At 54.7% G+C, this 23,650-nt stretch overlaps 1 protein-coding gene across 1 annotated transcript in view; it reads left to right on the top strand.

Annotated features, from left to right (window-relative positions):
- Positions 1-22,203, top strand: part of CFAP99 (cilia and flagella associated protein 99) — a 39,303-nt gene extending 17,100 nt beyond the window's left edge. The window contains exons 3-15 of the mRNA XM_031031508.2: positions 589-733; positions 1,552-1,646; positions 2,979-3,091; positions 4,259-4,436; positions 5,958-6,038; positions 6,225-6,299; positions 7,228-7,299; positions 7,507-7,595; positions 8,227-8,431; positions 18,839-18,980; positions 19,173-19,324; positions 20,136-20,341; positions 21,801-22,203. Coding sequence (XP_030887368.2) covers positions 589-733; positions 1,552-1,646; positions 2,979-3,091; positions 4,259-4,436; positions 5,958-6,038; positions 6,225-6,299; positions 7,228-7,299; positions 7,507-7,595; positions 8,227-8,431; positions 18,839-18,980; positions 19,173-19,324; positions 20,136-20,341; positions 21,801-22,203 — 1,956 coding nt within the window. The remainder of the gene's footprint in view (positions 1-588; positions 734-1,551; positions 1,647-2,978; positions 3,092-4,258; positions 4,437-5,957; positions 6,039-6,224; positions 6,300-7,227; positions 7,300-7,506; positions 7,596-8,226; positions 8,432-18,838; positions 18,981-19,172; positions 19,325-20,135; positions 20,342-21,800) is intronic.
- Positions 22,204-23,650: the final 1,447 nt, after the last annotated feature.

Genomic DNA, 23,650 nt, shown 5'->3' with positions numbered 1-23,650 from the left:
GCACAAGGAGAGGGAGAGAGAGGGAGAAGCAGGTTCCCTGCTGAGCAAGGAGCCCGATGTGGGACTCGATCCCAGGACCCTGGGATCATGACCTGGGCTGAAGGCAGCCGCTTAACCGACTGAGCCACCCAGGCGTCCCACGTGAGGTAGAATTTACCATCTTAACCATGTTAAGCGCACGCTTCACATTGCACAGCCATCCCCACCCTCCGTCCCCAGAACCTTCTCCTATTCCCCAACCATAACTGTCCCCATGAAACCCTAGCTGCCCGCCCCCTGCCCTCGCCCCTGGCGCCCAGCATCCTGCTTTCTGTTCCTCCAGGGGTCTCCTATTTGTGAAATCACATATTTGTCCTTTTGGAGCGTTCGTTTTAATGCATCATTTCCATGTTTATTTCTGTGTTTGCCCCCAGCTCACCATCACTATCCAGGAGCACCCTAGGGACCACATCCTGGGTGGTGGTCAGAGGGTCTGGGTCTGAGGCTCTGCGCACTGCTCTGGGGAGAGTGCCCCGACTGAGCTCTTCCCCCGTATGGAGGGGCACCTGGCCCTGGCCCATGGCCCCCTCCCGGCTGTTTCTTTTCTAGACTCTGAGCCCCCAGAAGCAGGCATTCATTTTGGAGGTCCTGTCTGGGTGCCTCGAGTACCGGAAGCTGCTGGCCGTGGTGGTGGACGCCTTCTACGTGCGGGCCGGCCGGCTCTGCCCACGGGCCGACTACAACCTCTTCGAGGGTAGGTGTCCCTGCAGGCCAGGCCTGTGGCCCTTGTCTCTGGCATGAGGGCCGCAGACTCGCAGCAGCTGTGATGACCGGGTGAAGTGGGAGCGAAAGGACACTCCTCGGGCTCCTGCTCTTTCTGCGGCACTTGTGTTTTCCGAGGTCTCCCACGGCCTCTTACCTCGTTGGGTCCTCGTGGGTGCCTGTGAGTGGGCAGACCAGGGTCCACCTGACGACATGGACACAGACTCCAGGCCCACTAAAGGCCACAGGGCCCCTGTCCAGGGGGACGGGATGGGGACTGAGGAGTGCTGGGGGGCCTAGCTTAGTGGCTGGAGGCCAGGTCCAGAGCTGGCTCCTGGGCCACCCCCGCACCCCTGGGCACTCGGCTCAAGTCAGCAGCACGTCACTGGCCCACCTAGCAGTCGGTGTGACCAACAGTCCCGCAGACGACCCTCACCTGGCCCAGGGACGTTCAAGTTCCAGTTAGCTCGAGGCTATTCAGTCTCTCAGAATTAACAAACGAAAATCCACAATGACTTACTTTTACCCAGGGGACTTCTGGAATTTCTGAGAACTCATCAAATGAGTTAATGTGTGTGGAAGTGGGATGGAAGGCACCGCACACTCACCTATAGGAGACATTTGTGCTATTGTGTCATCCTGCCATTGTCACGGGGCGCCAGGTGGAGCTCCCGCCCTGATGGTGGTGGGGCCTGCAGCGCACCCGTCGGGCCCCTGGCCTCTGGCTGACTCCCCCAAGATCAAATGCTAGGGGGCATGGGGGACGACACCCCAGGGTCTGTCCCACACTCATCGGCCCTGTCTCCTTAGTGATCTGCTACCTGGCCACGTTCCAGCTGGAGGAACTCGGCTTTCAGCTCTTCTGTGACATTGTCCGGGCCCAGCCCGTGGACAAGATGCACAAGGTGAAACCCCCACCACCACCTCCCCTGCGTCTCCTTTTTTTTTAAGATTTTATTTATTTCACTGAGGGAGAACAAGTGAGAGAGAGCACAAGCAGGGGAAGCGGCAGGGAGAGGGAGAAGCAGACTTCCCGCCGAGCAGGGAGCCCGATGCGGGACTCAATCACAGGACCCCGGGATCATGACCTGAGCCGAAGGCAGACGCTGACACACAACTCTTGTGCTGCCTGACCCGGCCCAGTAAACGATCTGTTCCCAAGGCCCACAGCTCAGGGTGCACTTTTGGGGACCAGACGGAGGCATCGTATTTCCTAGTCCACACGAAGCTCTCCTGGGGGACTGCAGCAGCACGTGGCCTCCCCTTCCAGCCAGTTTTCCAGAGCCTGGCTTGAGTGGCCTGTAGTGGTCCCCTGAGTAGACAAGGCCCTCCAAGCCGGAGTGTGGCTTCAGCTTGGTGGACACCCCTACAGAGCAGCCCCCCAAGAGGCCCAAGGTGTGGCCACCCCTCAGACAAGGGCTGGGGCCTGAGGTTCATCTCAGCAGTGCAGACGGCCACTCCTGTGGCCACAGCCACCCCAAGTGACGGCCAGCCTGCTCTGCAGAAGCCTCCAGCTCCCCAAGGTGGCTGGCCTCCACTGAGAAGCTAAACTGTGCTGTATCTTCTAGAATCAGATCTGTTACACCTGAGGGTCCAGACTGGAAAGCAGCTGTTAGGAGCCCACAGTCGCTGGAAATTCCTGCTGTAGCAGGGTCTGGTCCATCCCAGGGCACATATCCTCAGTCCCTTGAGGGCCCACCACTGGTACTGTCCTGGGCAAGCAGAGGCAGGCTGCCGAAAACGGTGCAACTCTGTTCTTGGTATTCTGGAGCCCACGGGGGGTGTGGGGGGGAGGCAGGCCACTGTCCGTCTGTCCCCACCAAGAACTCTCCAGAAGTGGGGTGTGGGCCTTGCGGGTCCTGGGCCGCTGGCTCAAGCACAGGGTCCGCACCAGTGGGGATGGGCCCTGCTTGGCTGGGGCATGCTCCAGGACTGGGGTGGGCTGCCCCGAAAGCCCAGATACCGTGTGTAGAAGTCCACAGGGTGAGGGGCAGCTCCCCAGGGCAGGCACCCCAGCCCAGCAGGTGAGCAAGGTCAGGCTCCCCTCTCTGTTCTGGGGAGGGAGGGTCTGTCATGAGGGGCCACCTGCCCTGGGGTGGACAGAGGTCTCCTCTCACGGTGCATTAGCCACACCTGCCCGCTGGACACTGGCTTTCTGTGTGGGGAGAGCTGGGGGTTTCACCAGGTTGGGGGGTCTGGGCCCGAGCCCCCCACAGTGGTTCCTGTTTCTCCCTCAGTTCCTCGGGTTCTTCTTCAATCCCTTAAACCTGTGCTCCTGGATCAAGGATGAGTGGAGCCTCATCTATGAGACCGCCCATGTGAGAGAGAACTGGATCGACCCCCTGATGAGGTGGGCCAGGCTGGGAGCCTCCCTGCACCCCACTCCCCAAAGCCGCCCTCATTGCCTGTCCCCATGTCCCCTGACAGGCTTGGGAAAACGCTGGTTTCACAGGCGCAGGCCAGGACCCGCAGGAGAAAGACCAGCACGGGGGGCAGGGTGAAGCTGCTCCCTGTGGCTTCCCTTCTGATAGGGCTGGGGGGGTCCACCTTGTCTTCCTGGGGACAGAGAGACTGTTTGGGCACAAGCAGACCACGTTAGGTACCAGTTGCGTAAAGGAGACCAGAGGCCCAGGGAAGGCAGAAGCCCTTCCATGGGAAGGAAACCGTGGCCCTGGAGTTGTGGGATGTCCCTTGAGCTGCCCCTGCCCTGGAAGAAAGTCCTCAGTCCCAGCCAGGCTGGATTCACTGTCCGTCCACAGGGCTGCCAGCAGGAGCCCGGCCTGCGGGCCCTGGGAGCTACCTCCAGGTTCAGCCTGCTTCCAGGGTGCCCCACCCCCTGCCCCACCACCCCTACCATTGCCCGCTATAGGACCAGCCCCATCCCAGACCTGCCTTGCCCCACCTGCCCCCCCTGAGATCCCACTCTCCGTTGGCCCTCGGACATGCCCTTCCTTCCTCTGGGGGCCGTGGCCCTCAAGCTGGGGCAGGAACTCTCCAAACCATGCAGTCTGCCCTCAGGGGAGCCCCACTGGCCAGGCTGCTGATGTGGGCCATGCCCTGCCCAAACTCCTGCTCCAGGGCAGTCCCGCCCCACCCCTGTAGCCCCTTCTCCACCTGTCACCAACAGCACAGCTCCAGGAACCTTCCAGCAATCTCCAGCTTGCCCTGGCCTCCTTCCCCTGGGCCGCCCGCTGGCCCAGATTAGCTCCATGTCCCCACTGCCGCTCCGCCTCAGACTCGCTGGACTGCACAGCGAGGATCTCTCTGTCCCGTCCTCCCAGCTCCCCACTCACTCACTCACCAGTGTGGCTTGAGACCGGTGCTGCTGGCCCGGCTTCCCCACCTGCTGTGTGACTCTGGGGTGTGGCTGGTACCATGCCTGCATCAGAGACATTATCACCCCCACCCTGGGGTAGACCCAGGTGTTTGGGGGGGTCCTTTGGATCCCAAGGACCGTGCCCTAGTTGACCTGCTTTGGAAGTGGCCCTAAGCAGCTTCTCCCACCTTTCCCTTCAAGATGGCAGCCGGAGGTCCAGGAGCTGATCCACCAGCTGGAGGAAGTGATGGCCATTCAGCCCCCTCTCTCAAAGAGCAAGGCCAAGGTCACAGAGCCCAAGGAGTTCAACCTGACTGTCCCCCGGCCCCGCGCCATTCCAGTCCCCGAGCCGGTCCCTGTCGTGGCCAAGTCAAAACCAGTAAGTGCAGGCATTTGCTGTGGGCCCGGCTGTGAGCCAGTAGCAGGCTGGGCTCTTCCCAGGGCCGAGGGTGCTCTGGACCAGACCAGGAGTGTTTAATGACCCCACCCAGCTGACCTGGAGCCTGCCTGGTGGATTCCTGTGCTCCACATACTGAGGTCTGGTCAGTGACATGAAATGAGGCTGGGGGACCATGGGGCTCAGACCCATCTGGACTCGGCACTTGGAGCCTACTTGGAGCCTGTTGCAGCATACCTCTCCCTCCCTATTAAATAGTGCCCAGCACACACGTACATCACCATATACTCTTCAGGTCATGGGCCATTGATAATGTCTGTCTGTGTGACCCCAGTCATATGGGGCTGTCCCTACCCCAGGGCCTTTCGCACATCTATCCCATCTGCCTAGACCCTCTTCCCCTCCCTCTTCTCCCTCTCCTTACCTTGCTGAGTTCTCCTGCCAGTTAGGATGCATTGTATTGCAAATAACAGGAAAAAGCAGCTCGATCTGGTTTAGGCCATAGAGAACTAACTGCTTCTGGTTTGATCAGAGTCCTAGCTGTGCTTCTGTGGGTCACCTTTATCTTTGGGCAAATTTCCGTCATTGTAGCAAACCATCCAGGACGTGAGAGGACATCTAGGGCCAAGAATTCCATGACGCTATGATTAGACCAGCTCAGGTGGCGGGCCTCCCCTTGAGCTGATCACCGTGATCGGGGTGCAGTGTTCTGACTGGTTATGGTCCCTGCCCCAAGCACCTTGGTGGACTCAGCTGCCCAGAACCAATCTGGTTTCCTCACAGAATTGAGGATTGCATGGAGGGTAAGGGGGTGGTGCTCGGGGGCCCCAGGGTCCCAGCCCACTCCCACCACCCTTAGGTCTCATTGCAATTTGTCTGCCCAGAGAGGCTTTCCATAAACCCCTCACCTGTATCAGGTCCCTCGAGTTTTCAGATGCTCCTTAGACACACAGGGCAGAGGCCCAAGAATTAGGGTCTGGAGCTCAGGGCTTCCCAGGCTGTCCCTACCCCACCCCCCACGGACATGCCCCCTCCAGGCTGGCGAGGGTCCCCGTCACTAGACCCCACGGATACTTCTCAGGCCACCCTGGTCTCTGCAGTATTAATGCCGCGGCCCCTTCCCTTTCCTGGGCTCCATGACACTCACTTTCCTGGGCTCCATGACACTCTCCTGGCCTCACCTGCCCCTCCAGGCCTCCTCCCTCATCCCCTGGCCACCCAGTCACCTGCCTGTTCGTCCAGTGTCTCCAGGGCCTGGGCGCTATGCTCGGCCACCTTCCTTCTTGCTGCTGGCCTGACATCCTTCCTTTCCTTCCCCTGGATGACCACCAGCACCCAGGGGATCCCAGTCAGAGCTCAGCAGCTTCCCTTCCAGCCCTGCCTCTCCTGGCATGGGCAGCACCCTCCTGCACCCACATCCAGCTGGCCGCCAGCCTGGTACCTCCACACACCCCTCTGAACTATAGCCGATGACGGCAGGCTCCTCTCCCGCCACCCCACCAGATCCCCAGGAGCACCTACCAGCCGCCCAAGGAGCGGCAGCTGCTAGAGATGACCAAGAGATTTAATCGCTGGAAGGCCGAGGTGAGGAGCCTTCCGCGACACCTGCCTTCTTAGAGCCCTTGGCGGGGGGTGGGAAGGTGGGGGGGTGGGGGGGTTCTATGCAAAGAATGGGGGAGGAGTGGGGAGCTGGTCCGTGCCCTCATCCCCTCTGGGGCCCAAGGACGCCGGCCGGTGGTCAGTAGGGCCAGAGTCACGCGCTGCTTGCAGGAGCTGCTGCTAAAGGCGAACATCGAGGAGATGCGGTGTGCGGTGCCCAGGTCCCGGGCGGAGCCCCTGATGCAGGTAACCCCCAGCGCTCCACACCCTGGGTCAGTCTTCATGGTGGCACGGACACATTGCTCCCGATGCCCTGCCGGCAGCGACACAATGAGCCCCTCATTTAGCCTTTCCAGGCTCGGTTCACAGAGGGGCAGGCTCCCCGAGCCAGGCTGAGCTCAGCCTGAGCTTGCAGGTGCGGACGCACCTCCCAGACCACTGCAGGCACGCGTCTTCCGTGCTCTCTGGGGGTTCCCAGGTTCCCAGATTTCCGTGCTTAGCACCTAATATTTCTACAAGAAAAACAAAAACCCCAGTATGTTTGTCAATAAGGGAAAAGTAAAGGGAGCAGGACAAGGAAGGCCTATTCTCGGTGGCGGCTCACTCCCGAGGAGCTGGGCCGGCCCTGCCCTCCCCCTGCGGGCCCCCCTGGCGGCAGCCGGCTATGGTCCCCACAAGCAGCTGGGGCAGGGGGGGTGGCAGTGATGGCAGGTCCCCAGGAGGTGCCCTTCGACCCACAGCTCTGCACACTGCAGCCGTGGGGCCCGTCCCGGGGGTGTCCACAAAGCAGCGGGCCGAGAGCCAACCTGGGGAGCAGCCAGGAAAGGTTGTGGAAGCCATCCCCAGGGAGCAGCTAGGGGGACGGGCCCCAAGCCCGGAGGTTCAAGCTCCCCTGACTGGGAACCGCTGTCCCCAGGCCTGGCAGGCCCACTCTTTCCCTGCCCCCGTCTGGGAGGCCCGACACCCCAGAAAGGCTGGGGAGGGCACTGGAGGATAGGGGTGCTGCCCTGGGGGACGCACGTGCAGGGGGCAGGCTGGGAACACATGGGTGAGCAGCTGGAGTTAGGATGGAGAGGAGGGAGCTGGCCCTCCCAGGGGTGCAGGGCCCACCACCTCCCCAGGGTGTGTTTAAGGGCACCTGGTGGGTATGGGTGCCAGGCCCTGCCTTCTACAGGCCTCCAAGAAGAAGCTGCAGCTCCAGTTCATGCCCCGAATCCTTAAGACTCCAAAGCTGACCTTCTACAAGGTGAGGGGTGCTCCTGACTGGTCCGGGTGGGCATGGGTATCAGTCCCCTGTCCCTGGACACCCACCTCCTGGCCTGTTCTGTGCCCAGGGCCTCGGATGGCCAGAGCCGGAGGCAAGGGCAAGTGTGAAGGGCAGGGGGGCACCTGCTGCCCCGAGTCTCCCCTCACCCTCCACCCCACTGCAGCCGGCCCCTCCTCTCTCCTGCAGCCTAATGAGGTCCCGGTCAAGCTGAACACTGCTGCCATCCTCCGAGAAGGGTCTTTATACCAGCGGCAGGTGGAGAAAGAGCTGCAGAGGTGGGGGCAGCAGCTCCTCACCCCCCTTCAGAGGAGGAGGTGCAGGGCATGGCTCTTGTGGGAATAGAGGGGGCCCGGTGGCTGTGGTGCTTTGGTGGGGTCCACAAGCAGGCCAGTGTTGGGGTCACAGCTGTATCCAAGGAAGATAATCCCGGCTCAGTGAGGGAAATGGACGGGACAGAAGAGGACTTAGCAGAAAGCTAGCCCAGCCCAGACCTCTCTCAGGGGTCACCTCCTTTTCAGACCCCTTCCTGATGCCCCCCTCCCCCCACAGACCACCAGCGTGGCAGACCCTGTGCTTACCCATGAGCTGGGCTGTGGGTGGGAGTTTGGGTGGCTGCCCAGATGGATGAGAGGACAGAAAAGTGGACAGAGGGATGGCCGATAGACGGGTAGACAGGGGGAAGGCCGATGGACAGTCCAGTGAGTAGACAAACAAGTGGCTGGAGGCTGGATGCACAGGACAGGGACAGGTGGACAGTGGGTGGGTGGTGTGGCTGGGACTGGGTGAAGAGCGCCCCACGCCTGTGAGGGCCACTGCCCCCCGGGGGAACCTGTGGCATCCCGGTTAGCCAGTGCAGGCCCTGACCTGGGGGGACCCCAAGCCCCGCCTCTTGCCCCCCTTCCCCAGGGTGGATAAGCTTGTGGACGGAGCCGGGGACTTCTCTGAGTTCCTCGAGTGGCAGAAGGAGATGCAGGCGAAGGACCGGGAGGAGGAACTGGCCGCAAGTGCGTGCCGGAGGCTGCAGGGGAAGCTGAGCCGCGAGGAGGCCATCCTGGCCCGACAGCACCTCACGCAGGAGAACAAGCAGAAGGCCGACCAGAAGAAGGAGGAGGTGACGCAGCCTTGCGGGAACGGCTGGGGGCCCGGGGGCCGGCCGGGGGGCCTGTCTGACCCCCAGAAGATGTGGGGCTGCCGAGGGCCATGGGCCTGGCTCTTCCCGTGGTGGTTGGGGGCGGGTGGGGCAGGGGGGTTCTAGAGGCTCTCTGGGCGGACAGTTGGGCCGGCACTTCTGGTCCAGACTCCCTCCCCGCCCCCACCAGCAGAGTCGTCTGGCCCACACATCCACACATGAAGGAAGACCTGAAACTTCTGGAGAGCCCACATGTGGCACATTTGCATCTGGTGTCCTGTCCCATAGAAGGGTCTGTGGGCATCCACGTTACCACTTCAGGAGCTGTAGACATATTGGTCTGGGCTCGTCCTCCTGCCAGGACAGGCGGCCCAGGTGGGGACCCCCACCCTGTGTTTCCCTGAAAACCTGTTCCTTGCAGAGGGCCTCCAAGGGGCCTGGGCTCCGCGGCCCAACTGCAGCCCTGTCCATCCTCAGACATGTGCCCCTGAGGACCTGCGGTCTCCTGAGCGCCTTTTTGATAAACTTGTCTGTGTCTGTTTCTATTAGATGTCAGGGTTTGCTTTTCCTTCCTTTTCAGTTTCCTTTCTTACAAATAGGAAGTCAAAACGATATGAACAATAGACCCAGAGGAGTGTCCCTTCTTGGGAGCCCATTTCCACCTACCCCCTCAGCTCTTATTTCCATTAATTTCTGGACGATCTTTTCTGTCTTTCCTTCAAAGCGAGTGTGTACACTTGCCTACACACACTTCTTACGTCCCTCTTTCCTTACACATGTTGTCAGTGCAGCATCTGCAATGAATAAGGCCCGTGCAAGCTTCTGGCGTCAGGGGAGGGGGGCTCTCAAGGGGAACTCTTCCAGGGGACGTCGATGAGTAGAAAGTAACAGAACGCAGGGCTTTGGCTGTGTTGCCCTGTTCACGTTGTCCAGGGCATGCAGTCTCATCAGAGATGCTGCGTTGCCTTCTGCAGGTGTTGTGCGAGGGGCCGGGCCCCCAGGACCCCGCCTGGGTGCACTGCACTGAATTCAGAGATTTGTGCTGAGCCTGTGGGCGTGACAGGGCATCTCGGCACCGTGCTGACGTGCCTGTCATTTGTTAGGTGTGGGGCTGAGCGTGTTTCATATATTTAAGATCCATTTCTGTGACTTCTTCTGTGAACTATCTCTTCATGGCTTTTGTCCATTTTTTCACAGCTTTACTGAGACGTGATTGACGAGTAAGACTCCCATATGTTTAAGGTGTGTGATGTGACGGGGCGCCTGGGTGGCTCAGTCGGTTGAGCGTCCGACTGTTGATTTCAGCTCAGGTCACTATCTCAGCATTGTGAGGTCGGGCTCTGAGCTCAGCGTGGAGTCTGCTTCAGATTCTCTCTCCTTCCCCCTGACTCTCTCTCTCTCAAATGAATAAATAGAAACTATTTTTTAAAAACTGGTAATTCTATTTTTAATTTTTTGAGGAAACGTTAAAATACTGTTTTCCATAATGGCTGCACCAGTTCACATTCCCACCCTCGGCACCCCTTTTCTCCACATTCTCGCCCATATTTGTTGTCTTTTGACTGTTATGACAGCCATCCTAACAGGTGTAAGGTGATAGCTCATGGTCATTTTGATTTGCTTTTCTCCGATAACTAGTAATGATGAGCATCTTTACATATAACCCTTGGCCATTTTTTTATCGCCTTTGGGAAAATATTCACATTCTTTGCCTATTTTTTAGTCAGGGTATTTGGCTCTTTTTTTTGCTACTGAGTTGTAAGAGTACCTTGTGTATTTTGGACGTTAACCTCTTATTGGATCTACAGTTTGCAAATGCTTTCTCCCATTGCATAGGTGACTTTTTCATTTGGTTGGTTATGCTGTGCTGAAAACTTTTAGTTTGAAATAGTCCCAGTAGTTCATTTTTGTTCTTATTGCCTGTGGTTTTGATGTCAACTACCCACCCCCCAACATAGCTAAGGCCAATGTGAGGGAGCTTTTCTCCTGTTTTCTTCTACGAGTTTGTGATTTCAGGTCTTATGCTCAAGTCTTTAGTCCACTCTGAATTGATTTTTGTGTGTGCTGTGAGGTAGGGGTCCAGTTTTCCCAGCACCACTTGTTGAAGACACGGCCCCTCCCCACTGCATGGTCTCTGTGCCAAAGATCCATCAGGCACTTTCCGATAAGCTCTTAGCCTTCATTTCTTTCATTTTGAAGAGTTCTTCACACATGGGGTCCTGGGTGGCTCAGTCGGTTAAGTGGCTGCCTTCAGCTCGGGTCATGATCCTGGGGTCTTGGGATTGAGCCCCACGTCTGGCTCCCTGCTCAGTGGAGAGCCTGCTTCTCCCTCTCCATCTGCCTGCCACTCTGCCTACTTGTGCTCTCTCTCTCTGTCAAATAAATAAATAAAATCTTAAAAAAAAAAAAAAAAGAGCTCTTCACACATTAGGGAAAGTAACTCTTTATAGTATATTGTAGACAATTTCCTCCAGTTGGTCACTCAGCTTTGCTTATGATGTGTTTTGCAGTGCAAACTTACCAAGCTTTCCTTTTATTGTGTCCACATTCTGAAGAGCAAAAAGAACGGTTTTTCCTATACCCACGTTAGAGAGCAATTGACCCATGTGTTCTCTAGTATTTGTATTTCATTTTTACATCTGGATCTCGAATCCACTCGAAGATTATTCTTGTACATGGTCTGAGATCTGGATCCACTTTTGGGGCCAACCATTTGAGTCTTCCAATCCATGAATGCACTATGTCTCTCCATTTATTTAAATTTTTTATTTCTTTCATCTGTGTTGTTTAGTTTTTAGTATCCAAGTCCTGTACATATTCTGTTAGATTTGTGCCTAAGTATTTCTTTTATTTTTTTGAGTAATTGTAAGTGGTATTGTATTTTTAATTCTTGTGTCCATGTATTCAATGCTAGTATATTAAAATGTAATTGACTTTTGTGTATTGATTTTATATCTTGTGACCTTGCTGAACTCCCTTATTATTTTTCTAGGACAAACAAGGAGTTTTGTCATAGATTCCTTGGGATTTTCTATGTAGACAATCATGTCATCTGTAAAGAACAGTTTATTTCTTTATTTCTGAACTGCATTCCTGTCATGTGCTCTTCTGGGCTATTGCACTGGCTAGAACTTCTAGGCCTGTGTTGGGTAAGAATGAGAGCATACATTTGTGCCTAGTTCCTGATATCAGGGGAAATCAGTCTTTCACTGTTAAGTACTGATGTTGGGATGTAAGTTTTTGTGGATGTACTCTCCAGCAAGTTGACAAAGTTCCACAAGTTTTTATTATGAAAAGGTGTTGAATATCATCAAATGCTTTTCTGCATCAATGGATATGATCATGTGACTTTTCTTCTTTGGGCTGTGAATATAGTAGATTCATGACAAAGTGATGAATTATTATCACATGACAGAGTTTCAAATATTGAACCAGCTTCACATCTCTACCATAAACCCCACTTGGTTATGGTATATAATTCTTTTTATATATGCTAATTGTATTTGCTACTATTTTGATTTTTTTCAAGTGTTTCTGCATATAGTTTCACGTGGGATGTTAATCTGTGGTTTTCTTCCTTGGCTGACTTTGTCTGGTCTCGGTATCAGAGTCATACCAGCTTCATAAGATGAATTTGGAGGTGTTCTCCTCTCTTTTATTTTCTGGGGGAGATTGTGTAGAATTGGTGTCAATTCTTTCAACATTTTGCAAAATTCTCTAGTGAAATCATCTAAGCCTGGAGATTTATTTTTTGAAAACTTTCAAATTACAAATTTAATTTCCATTAAAGTTATAGGGCTGTTCAAATGCTCTGCTTCATAATGGGTGAGTTGTGGTTGTTTGTGTTTTTTTTTAAGGAATTTGCCCATTCCACTAAGTTGTCAAATTTATGCATGTAGAGTTGTTTATAATATCCTATTATGACCCCCTTTTTTTTTTCCTTAGTGTCTTTAGGGTCTATAGTGATATAACCTCTTTCATTCTTTTTTTTTTTTAAAGATTTTATTTATTTATTTGACAGAGACACAGCGAGAGAGGGAACACAAGCAGGGGAAGTGGGAGAGGGAGAAACAGGCTTCCCGCCGAGCAGGGAGCCCGATGCGGGGCTCGATCCCAGGACCCTGAGATCATGACCTGAGCCGAAGGCAGATGCTTAATGACTGAGCCACCTAGGTGCCCCTCAGTCATGTTTTTTAATCCACCCTGCCAATATCTACTATTGGCATATCTGGGCCAGTTACATTTTTTTTTTTAATTTTATTTATTTGTTTGACAGAGAGAGACACGGCGAGAGACGGAACACAAGCAGGGGGAGTGGGAGAGGGAGAAGCAGGCTTCCCGCCGAGCAGGGAGCCCGATGCGGGGCTCGATCCCAGGACCCTGGCCCCTGGGCCAGTTACATTTAATGTAATTATTGATATGTTAGGATTTAAGTCTGCCAGGGTTTTTCTGATTGTCCTATTTTTTTTTTAAAAGATTTTATTTATTAATTTGACAGAGAGAGACACAGTGAGAGAGGGAACGCAAGCAGGGGGAGTGGGAGAGGGAGAAGCAGGCTTCCCGCCGAGCAGGGAGCCCGATGCGGGACTTGATCCCAGTACCCTGGGATCATGACCCGAGCCGAAGGCAGACACTTAACGACTGAGCCACCCAGGTGCCCCATGATTGTCCTATTTTTGTTTCTCTTTATTTTCTTTTTCTTGCCTTCCTATGGGTTATTTGCTCATCTTTTTAAATTTCATTTTGATTTATCTATAGTGTATCTCTCTTTTTTTTTTAAGATTTTTTATTTTTTATTTGACAGAGAGAGAGTACAGGCAGGGGAAGCGGCAGGCAGAGGGAGAGGGAGAAGCAGGCTCCCTGCCCAGCAGGGAGCCCGACACGGGGCTCGATCCCAGGACCCTGGGACCATGACCTGAGCTAAAGGCAGATGCCTAACCGTCTAAGCCACCCAGGCGCCCCTATAGTGTATCTCTTAATATAGCTTTTTTAGTCATTGCTCTAAGTATTACATCGTGCATACATAACTTATCACCGCCTGCAAGTGTTGTCATTTTACTTATTTTTTAAAAACTTTTTTTTTAAGATTTTATTTTATTTGTCAGAAAGAGAGAGAGCACGAGCAGGGGAAGCAGCAGCAGAGGGAGAAGCGATGTGGGATTCGATCCCAAGACCCTGGGATCATGACCTGAGCTAAAGGCAGATGCTTACCTGACTGAGCCACCCAGGCGTCCCAAGTGTTGTCATTTTAACAATTTGAGTGAGGTCTAGAAATCTTACCTCCCAAGTCCTGTTTCCTTCCCAGTTTCATGACAGAATTATCTTAAATATTTTCTCTACACACATTTAGAGCCACACCAGACAGTGTTATAATTTTTGCTTCTACCATCAGACATAATTTAGAAGCCTCCAGAGGAGAAGGAAAGTCTGTTGTGTTTCCCACATATTTGCTTCCCATGTTCTGTCTTCCTTTCTGACGTCCCAAGGTCCCTTCTCTTATCACTTTCCGAAGAACTTTTTTAGCCATGATTTTAGGGCAGGTCTGCTGACAACAAATACTTAGTTTTCCTTCCTATGAGGCTGTCTTTGTTTTTCCTTCTTTCCTGATCAATATTTTTGCTGGATATGGTATTGTGGGTTGACGATTCTTTTTTTTTTTTTTTTTTTTAAGATTTTATTTATTTGACAGACAGAGAGACAGTAAGAGAGAGGGAACACAAACAGGGGGAGTGGGAGAGGGAGAAGCAGGCTTCCCAGTGAGCAGGGAGCCCAATACGGGGCTCAATCCCAGGACCCTGGGATCATGACCAGAACCGAAGGCAGACGCTTAACGACTGAGCCACCCAGGTGCCCCTGGATTGACGATTCTTTTCCGTCAGCTCCTGAAAAATACTGTGCGTCTTCCTCTGGCCTCTGTGGTTTCTGATGAGAAACCCATTGTCATTCACATAGTTTCTCCCTTATAAGTAATGTGTCATTTTTCTCTGGCTGTTCTCAAGATTTTTTTTTTGCCTTTAGTTTTCAGAAATTTAATTACAATATGTCTCAGCGTGGGCATCTTTGGGGTTCACTGAGCTTCTTGAATTTCTAGGCTTATGTCTTTTGCCAAATTTGGGAAGTTTTAGCCATGACTTTCTGAAGTACTTTTTCCTCTTCATCCTGTTTCCTCTTTCCTGGGACGCTGATGACAGGAGTGATAGATGTTTTTGATTGTCCCACAGGTCCTTGAGGTTTTGCTCATTCAGTCTCTTTTCTCTGTTACGTTCAGATTGGGTGATTTCTCTCCACTGTTCTATCTTCAAGTTCACGGATTCTTTACTCCTTCCCTCCATCTGCCAGTGAAGCTATCCATTGAATTTTCTATTTCATCTATTATGGTTTTTAGTTCTAAAATTTCCATTTGTTTTTTCTTTATGTCTTCTATTTCTTTGCTAAGGCTTTATTTCTTTGCTGAAACTATTTTTTTCATTTGTCTCAAACATGTTCATAATTGCCACTGAAGCATTTCTATAATGGCTTCTTTAAAAATCTTTGTCAAACCTAGCATCTTTGTCATCTCAGCATTTATTGTCTGCATTCAGCTTGACATCATCCTGGCTTTTGGTATGATGAGTGATTTTTTTACTGAAACCCAAACATTTGTATATTATGGGACTCTGGATCTTATTTAAACCCTTGTCTTGGCTGGCTCCCTCTCACACAGGTAGGGGAAGATGGGGAGCTGCCATATTACTTCCAGGTGGGCCTAGCAATCCAGACTTCCTGGTTGGCCTTTGTTGACCCCTGAGTGGGGGGTTCCTCATTACTTTGCAAGAACTCTGGCTAGACCTGCCTGCATACCTCCCTGCCTGGCAAAGGTGGGAGTAGCTTACACCAGCTCCCCATTTGGCCTCCACTGTCACATGGCAAGCATGTCAGGAGAGGTCTCCACACCACTTGGGTCCTCACTTTCCACCAGGCCTCTGATGACACTACTCTTGTTACTGCTGGGGGGGGGCGGGGAAGGCAGGTTGCCACGTGGTATCCTCTGACGTTTCCTTCCCCATCCTGGAATTGCAGTTACACGCATTTACGTGACTAATATGCTTTATATAAATATATTAGGCAGATTAGACAGCACTAAATATTTGAAGAGAAAGGGATTTCAATTTCTCTTGTATTGTTCCTGTTGGATGATGACTCTTACAGCATTAACTGGAACTTTTGCCTCAGCTGGTCAGAGGTTCCATGGCTACAGCCTGGCCCACGGGAGCCCTTCCCGCCGCCCTGCCCTCTGCACCCCTCTGGAGGGGCTGAGGTGGCGGGTACCCCCGTCTTCATTCACCAGCGTAGATGCCGGCAGGGCCTGAGGTAGCAGGGCTGGTCCAGGCAGAGACGGCACTTACAGTCTTGTGTGTCTTTTTTTTTTTTTTTTAATATTTTACTGATTTATTTGAGACAGAGAGAGAGCACAAGCAGGGGGAGCAGCGGAGGCAGAGGGAGAAGCAGGCTCCCCGCTGAGCAGGGAGCCCGACGTGGGGCTTGATCCCAGGAGCCCGCGATCATGACCCGAGCCAAAGGCAGATGCTTAACCGACTGAGCCCCTAGGTGCCCCAAGTCCTGTGTGTCTTCCTCCCCAGCTTCGGCCTTGTCCTTGGTCCTGCGCTGCCCACCCCCTTGTTGCAGGCACATTTATGGAGAGCCAGGAGATGCTGCCTCTTCTCCTCCCTCCTAGCTGTCCCCGAGCTATGTCTGTGCTGTCCCTGAGATGCAGCCTGGCTGGGGCCTGGGGACCCCGCAGGGCAGGCCCCCTCGCCCAGGGTTCGTTCGGGTTTTGTCTGTACTTTACTCACATGAGATAAGACCCCTCGCAGATTTTGGTAGCCCACCTCTTTTCACCTCATATTTCCACATGAGCATTTTTCTATTTATTACCAAGTTTTCGAAAGTACTTTTAAAAATACGATTTTATTTTGGAGCAGTTTTTTTAAGAGTTACAGAAAAGTTGCAAAGATAGTGCAGAGTGTTCCCTGCTGGTGACATCTTCCAGCACCACACCAGGTCTCCAGGGCTGCCACAACAAAGCCCCACGGCCCGGAGGGCTCAGATCACAGTTCTGGAGGCCCCAGGTCCAAGGTCAAGGAAGGTGGCAGCGGGGCTACGCTCTCTGCTAAGCTCCTCAGAGAGGATCCTTCTTTGCCTCTTCCAGTTCCTGGTGACCCCAGGAACTCTGTGGTATGTGGCGGTCTCACCCCAATCTCTGCCTTCATCCTCACACAGTCATGTGTCATGCGTCCAGATCTCTCTGTGTCCTCTCCTCTTCTTAGGAACACTTGTCATGGGATTTAGGGCCCACCCTAAATCCAGGATGATTTCATCTTGAGATCCTCAGCTAATTGGACATGAGATCACATTCTGAGGTTCCAGGTAGATGTGAATTTGGGGGAGACACTGGCCCACTGCACCATGGGATATTTGTCACAGCTAAGTAGCTAACATTGGTACATGACTCTTCACTAAACTCCACACCTCCTTAGGATTTGAGCTCGTTTTTTTTCCCCCCACACAAATGCCCTTTTCCTGTCCCAAGACCCCATGTTACATTTAAAGGTCATGTCTCGGGGGCGCCTGGGTGGCTCAGTGGTTAAGCGTCTGCCTTCGGCTCAGGTCATGTTCCCGGGGTCCTGGGATCGAGCCCCACATCGGGCTCCCTGCGCTGCGGGAAGCCTGCTTCTCCCTCTCCCTCTCCCCCTGCTTGTGTTCCTTCTCTCGCTCTCTCTCTCTGTCAAATAAATAAATCTTTAAAATAAAATAAAGGTCATGTCTCAGACTCTTCTTGGCTGTCACAGTTTCTCAGACTTTCCTTGTTTTTGATGACCTTGACAGGAGGAGAGCTGGTCAGGTGTCCTGTAGAATGCCCCTGGGTGGAGACGTGTCTGATGCTCTTCTCATGGTTAGACCGGGGTTGTGGGTTTTGGGAGCAAGACTGCAGAAGCAAAGTGATCTTCTCATCACACTCTCTCAAGGGCATCTGCTTTCAACAGACTCATCCCTGTGATGTTGACCTTGGTCCCGTGGCCAAGGTCGTGCCTGCCAGGTCTCTCCACTGCCATTGTCTCCCCCCACCATTCGGAACTCCACAGAAGGGGGTCTCTAAGCAAAGCCCACACTCAAGGAGTGGGCACCTACTGAGAATTCTTCTGCCCGGAGGACTCCTCTCTTCTCCCTCACTTACTTATATATTCAATCACTTCTTTCAGTGGGGACTCACGAATATTTGTTTTACACTTTGTGTTATCACCCAATAGGACACTATTGATTTTGCTGCAAGTTTTGGCTTTTGGGAGCTCTTTCAGGTTGGCCCCTGTGTCCCTCTGACTGCCCTCTGTCCTTTTGCTGTGTGAGCACTTCCTTACTTTATGGTATAAATCGAAAGGGATGGTCAAGAGCCATTTTTTATGCACACCAGCAAATTGTATTACAGAACGATTACTTCGTGTCGCCGTCTCTAAGCCTGAAGTCCAAGCTGCCTGCAGGCTGATTCCCGCTTACTGCGCAGCTGAAGATGAGCCCCCATTGCACAGGCGGCCAGGGCTGGGAGTTCGCTAGCTCCGTGGCCACCCTGGGCCAGTGATGGAGGTGTAAACCCCACGCTGTGCCTTACAGCGTCTTGAGGACTAAAAATAGTATTCTGAATTGTTCACCATAGCACCAAACTGGAAGCAATCTGCAATGTCCATCCACAGTAGAATGGATGAAAGCTTTGTGATATAGTCCCCCAAACATACAGCCACAAAAATAAGCCGGCTACAATTCGGGACATCTCCTTACGAGGCTAATGAATGCAGCGCAGGGCCAAAGAGGCGAGAAGCACCTGGACACACAGGAGGGTTCCGGTCACATGCGTCCAAGTGGCAAAACTGCCCCTGTTCCGTCGTTTAAGAGTCTTGACTAACGAGGCACCATGAGAAAGAAGAGAGCGGGGTGACCAGCAGGACATGCCTGGGGGCTCATGTGACAGAAGCCTGAGGCTGCCCAGGGGGCTGGCATGTGCTGTGCTCCGCAGGGCTTCCAAGCAATGAGTGCCCTCCTCTCTCAGCTGGAGTCCAGGGGTGGGTGGGCTTCGGGGCAAACCCAGTGGCTCTGACTTGGTTTCCCCAGGACTACAGTGGAGGAAGGGAGGATATGAGGTGGAACCTCCTCAGTAGGCCCTGACCTCCAGGGGACTCCCAGGAGCTGATGAGCTTAGATCCAGGCTCCAAGGTGACTCAGGGTCAGGGATAGGTTCTGCTCTCTGGACCTCATGCTGCTCTTGGGGCTGGGGCAGACGGCGGTGGGGGGTGGGGGGATACAGGCCTGCTCCAGGGGGCACCTCCAGCTCTGACCATGCTGGGTTGGCTGTCTGAGCAGATGGCTGAGCTGAAGCAGCAGTGTGCTGAGAGGCGCCTCCAGGAGGAAAGGTCCATGAAGGAGCTGGTGGAGCAGGTGACAGAGGTGCAGAAGAATGTTAAGCTGGCGCAGATGAAGCTCCTGAAGGGCCGAAGGCAGATAGGTACAGTGGGGGGCCCGGTACCATGAGGCCGCGCCCAGCTCTGCCAACACCCCCACCCCAGCTCAGGTCCCAGGCCGGCTTCCGGCCTCAAGTGAGCCACCATGGTTGGCAAGAGCCCAGCTGCTCTCAAGGGAAGGCTGGGGCTGGGCCGGCTGCCCTCCGAGCCCCTCAGCACCCTGCTTGGCCCCCAAGTTCAGGAGGTGATAGAGGAGAGCCGGGAGCTGCTGCAGCGCACTACACAGGCAGCCAAGGAGGAGCAGAAGGAGCGCTGCGAGCTCGTCTCCCAACTTCGAGCCCTGGAGACCCAGCCCGTGCGCAAGGGCAAGCTCGTGGACCTGACCCAGGTAAGGACACGGCCTGTCCTAGGGGAGCCTGGCACTGCCATGGGAGGGCATGTCCACAATTCCCACTGGTCCCAAGCCAAGGTCCACCCGGCATGAGTGGCATGCCCAGCTGTGGAGGCTGCACCTGCCACGCGCCAGGCCTAGGGCTGGCCCAAGACTTCACAGTCCTGTCAGGGAGACCTCTGTGACCTCCGGGGGCCAGAGCCCAGGGGCCCTGGGAGGGGGCAAGGTAGGCTTCACAAGCTAGGCTTCAACAGCTTGAAGGTGGTCGCAGGACTCCCCAGGCCCAGGCAGGCAGGGCAGTGTAAGGACAGTGCAGGTGCGCAGAGGCTGAGAGGAGAGCCCTGGTCTCTGGAAGCCTGTGTGCGAAGAACCAGGAGAAGCCAGGCTGGCATCTGGTGAGGCGGGAGCCGGCCTGGAAGGGCCACGGCAGCTGGTCTGGGAACTGGGCCTGATCCCAGGGGATGTGGGAAGTCCAGAGGGCACTCAGCCCAGGCCCCCGGGGCCTGGCTTGGGGAGACAGCAGTGAGCTCCGTTTGGGCCCTACCCCAGTAGAGGCGCCTACAGGGCACCCAGCTGCGATGTGCAGTCACCAGAGGGGGGTCCAGGCTGGAGAGGCTGAATGGCAGACATGTTACACAGGGCTCCTGAGCAGAGGGAAGGAGGTCTCCTGGGCACAGGGGCCAGACCGAGGGAACTTGGGGGAGGGGCACCAGTGCTGGAGCAGAAGACACGTCAGGGCACAGGAGACGGCCCTGCAGGCTGGGCATGGGCCTGACTCCCAGCTTCGGCTCTCCCCATCACCCTGCAGATCCCTGGGTATGGCCTGGAAGGGGAGATGTCTGTGGTGGAGCTTCGCGAGCGGCTGGCCCTGCTCAAGGAGACCCAGCGGCGCGAAGAGGAAGAGAAGCGAGACCAGATCATCCAGGGCAAGCGCGCCAGAAGCCAGGAACTGCAGAATATGGTGGAGCAGATCTCACTGTGCCACGCGGCCATGGGGAGGTCTGCGGCCTTGAGGTCGGTACTGGTGGTCCCCGGGGCAGGCGCCTCTGGCAGGAGCACGCAGCGAGCCTCCTCCCGGGCGGGTTCTCCCTGCAACAACACACCGCCCTCCTGCAGTTTCCTTGCAATAGCTTCTCCCACCCCAACTATTTTATTAGATCATTTTCAGATGTGAAAAAATCGTGCATTGAGGGCTTGGATGCAAAATGTTCCCATGTAGGTCACGAGTATGACCTTTGCCATGTGTTCCATCTAGCTAGCCACTTATCTGTCCCTAAAGAACCATCTGGAAGTAGTTGCAGACATCAGACACTCTTCACTCCTGAACACTTTGGTGTGCATCTTCTGAAAAAAAGACATGTTCCTGCATAACCACAGCACAATTACACAACTAGATATTTCAACAAAAATTCCCATCATCTAAATATCCTCTCCGTTTTCATGTTTCCCTAGGGTCCCAAGACTGTCTGCTATAGTTTTAAAAGATTGTTTGCTGTAATTGTCTTTTTTTTTTTTCTTTTTAAACCAGAACCTGGCTGAGATTCACACATAGCATTTGATTGTCAGGCATCTTGACTTGACTTCTCTCTTTTAATGGAGAGCACGTGCACACGTACCCCCTTTTTTGGGGAACACTGTGGTGGCTTTTCCAGCCTCATGCGTCTGTCCCGTGGCAGCATGGTCACCCCCCTGGGTCAGGTGGCACCCAGCCCTGTCATAGCATAGCCTGGTTCAGGGTCTGGCACCCAGGGCTCCAGAGAAAGTGTGTAACTGGGGTGGGGTGGACAGAAGGGAGGACTGTCACAAAACCCATCACTATTGATCCTGAGCGACTGCTGCTCGGGTTACAATTGGAGGAGGCCCTGTGACAACTGTGGGGGCTGTCCAGGCAAGGCTGGCTGGCCACCCAGCAGGTCCCCAAGGTGGCAGGCACCTGGGAGACTTCACTGCTTCCAGACTCAGCCTGACAGACCCCACGTGCAGTCTGGTTGGTGCTGGGGAGCCTCCAAGGATCCAAACCTGCTAACGAGGCTCCTGGAGCCCTCCGCGTGCAGCCAGACCTCGTGGCATTGATTCACCAGGACCGTTTTCGTGGGCAGTCTGCCTGGCGGTGCCGTGATGTGCCCTTAACCCAAAGCCATCAGGGAACAGTCTGTAGAGTGAGACCTCATTTTGGAAGGAAAAATGGCCTAGTATGATAGAGATTTGCAAAGCTGTATTAGCAGCTCTTGCCCCTAGGCAAGAGTGGCAAGGAGAGCACAAGGTAAAAGAGGGTTTTCCCTTTTTTGCTCCAAATACCTCCGTAGCTAATAGACATGGGGTACGTTTCTATGACGTTAAGTGCAAAGAGCGAACAGGCAGTGGCGCCGGGCGGCACCCCGGCGGTCCTTGGAGAGCCTCTCCCCTGCACCGGAAACACTCCCGGTAACCTGCGGCTAGGGCCCCTCCTCAGGCCGCCCTGTCGCCCGCTCAGGTGGGAGGAGAAGAAAGCCCGGTCTGCGGCCCCGGGGACGCCCTCCCGGGACGAGCGCGTGCTGGAGCTGCAGCGCAAGATCCAAGAGAAGGTGGCGGAGCGCCGCCGCACGCAGGCAGCCCCGAAGCCGGTGTCGGCGCCGGGACCCGCGCGCCCTAAGCCATGGGTGAGCTCCGGGAGCTGGCGGGAGGCTGGGGGCCCGGTGTCCTCGGGGGGCGGGGGAGGTCGCGGATGGGGGCGCAGGGTCGCTGGGCCCGCGCCGACCTCGCCGAGGGCCCGTCCGCAGGCGCACTTGGAGGAGCGGCACTGGCAGGAGCTGCAGCGGAGCCGGGAGCGCCGGCTGCGGGCGCTGCTGCTGAGTAGCTCGGCCGGCGGGCACGGGCGCCGCCTGGAGGCCGCCTGAGCCGGGCCGGGCACGCCGCCCAGCCGCCGCGCATCCCGCGCGGGCGAAGGTGCGGCCGGCGGTGCGCGCCTCCTCTTCCTCTGCCCCTTGGCCCGGCTCCACGCCCTCAGCCGCCGCAGAGCCCTCCGCCCAGAACAGGGTTGCGGTATAAAATGTAAGACGCCCAGTTATTGCCTGGGACAAACACGCTAAAAAAAGTATCCGCTTTTTACCGGCAATTCAAACTTATCTGGGTGTCCTGTATTTTATATGGTAAATCTGGCCACCCTTGCCTAGATCCTAGCCCTTACCTAGGGCCCAGGGCAAAGCATTAGCCACGCCCCTCCTCAAAGCTCCCAGGGCCACCTCTGCACGTGAAAACTTGGAATCCCCCCTCTCTGCCCGGAGTCTGACGGCTTAACCTGTGTGGTTGTGCGCGTGAGTTTGGTTGAAGGGGCCAGGATGCTTGAGCCCCTGGGAAATGGCCTATCTCCTGACTTATCTCCAGCAAACCTCACTGCGGCCATAGCGGGGGAGGGGGCCCATGGGGATGCAGGAACTGTCCCCTACCCCCATTCTGCTGATGAGGCCAGGAGTCCTCAAAGAGGTAAAGTAACCAGCCCCAAAAGCCTTCACCCAAAGCTAAGTCTGCATGATTTTAGAGCACCACCCAGCCTTCTCCAGCAACACCAAAGGAACATGACTGGAGACAGTGGGCATGAGCCCAGACAAGGACACATTCATTTTCTTGGTTCCTCTGGATCCAGCGCCAGGCTGGAGAGGGCATGACCTTGTGGACAGGCTGACCCAGCGAAAGCATGCTGTGGAAATGCAGATTCGTGATTGGAGCACAAGGTGTGCAGCTCCAGGAAGCACAGAGTCTGGGCAAGGCCGTGGGGGAGAGGCTGGAAACAGCCAAGTAGGTAGGTGTCCGGGAGAGAGATGCCCCCAAAGCTGACATCCTCCTTGGGTCTGCGGGGGAGATGACACCTCAGAGAGGGAGGCTGGACCTCAGGGCACATTCCAACCAGGAACATGGGCATTTTGAACTAAGACAACAGACTGAACACAAGCGTTCTCCCCCAGTATTTTGAACAGTGTCAGAAACGCAGGACTTACCCAGGTCAATAGAAAGGAATTTCCTACCTCCCTGTCAAAAAGGCTGGGGGCAGATTAAATTTCATTTAAAGAAACAAATGTGACATTTCTTATATCCTGTGTTACATGTGATTCAAACCCATTTCATTTGATATCAAGGAAATACATTGATGATGACCTGTCCAGAGTCCCTCAGGAGCTCTGAGAGTTTCAAAGGATGAACTATTAACTCCTGTAACTGGCAGTCCAAAGGTGGGGTGGGCTTCAGGACGTGCCTGATGCAGGAGTTTGGTCTTCAAGCTGGTGGCAGTTCCAGCCTCACGAAATCGAGGAAGAAGGGTCATCTCTCCCTGGTGGCTCTCTCAGGAGG

This window comes from Leptonychotes weddellii, chromosome 2, assembly GCF_054177405.1.
Source record: "Leptonychotes weddellii isolate Sample4059 chromosome 2, ASM5417740v2, whole genome shotgun sequence".
Taxonomy (NCBI): Eukaryota; Metazoa; Chordata; class Mammalia; order Carnivora; family Phocidae; genus Leptonychotes; species Leptonychotes weddellii.
Note: the sequence above shows the minus strand (reverse complement) of the source record. Positions and strands in the feature narration are given on the sequence as shown.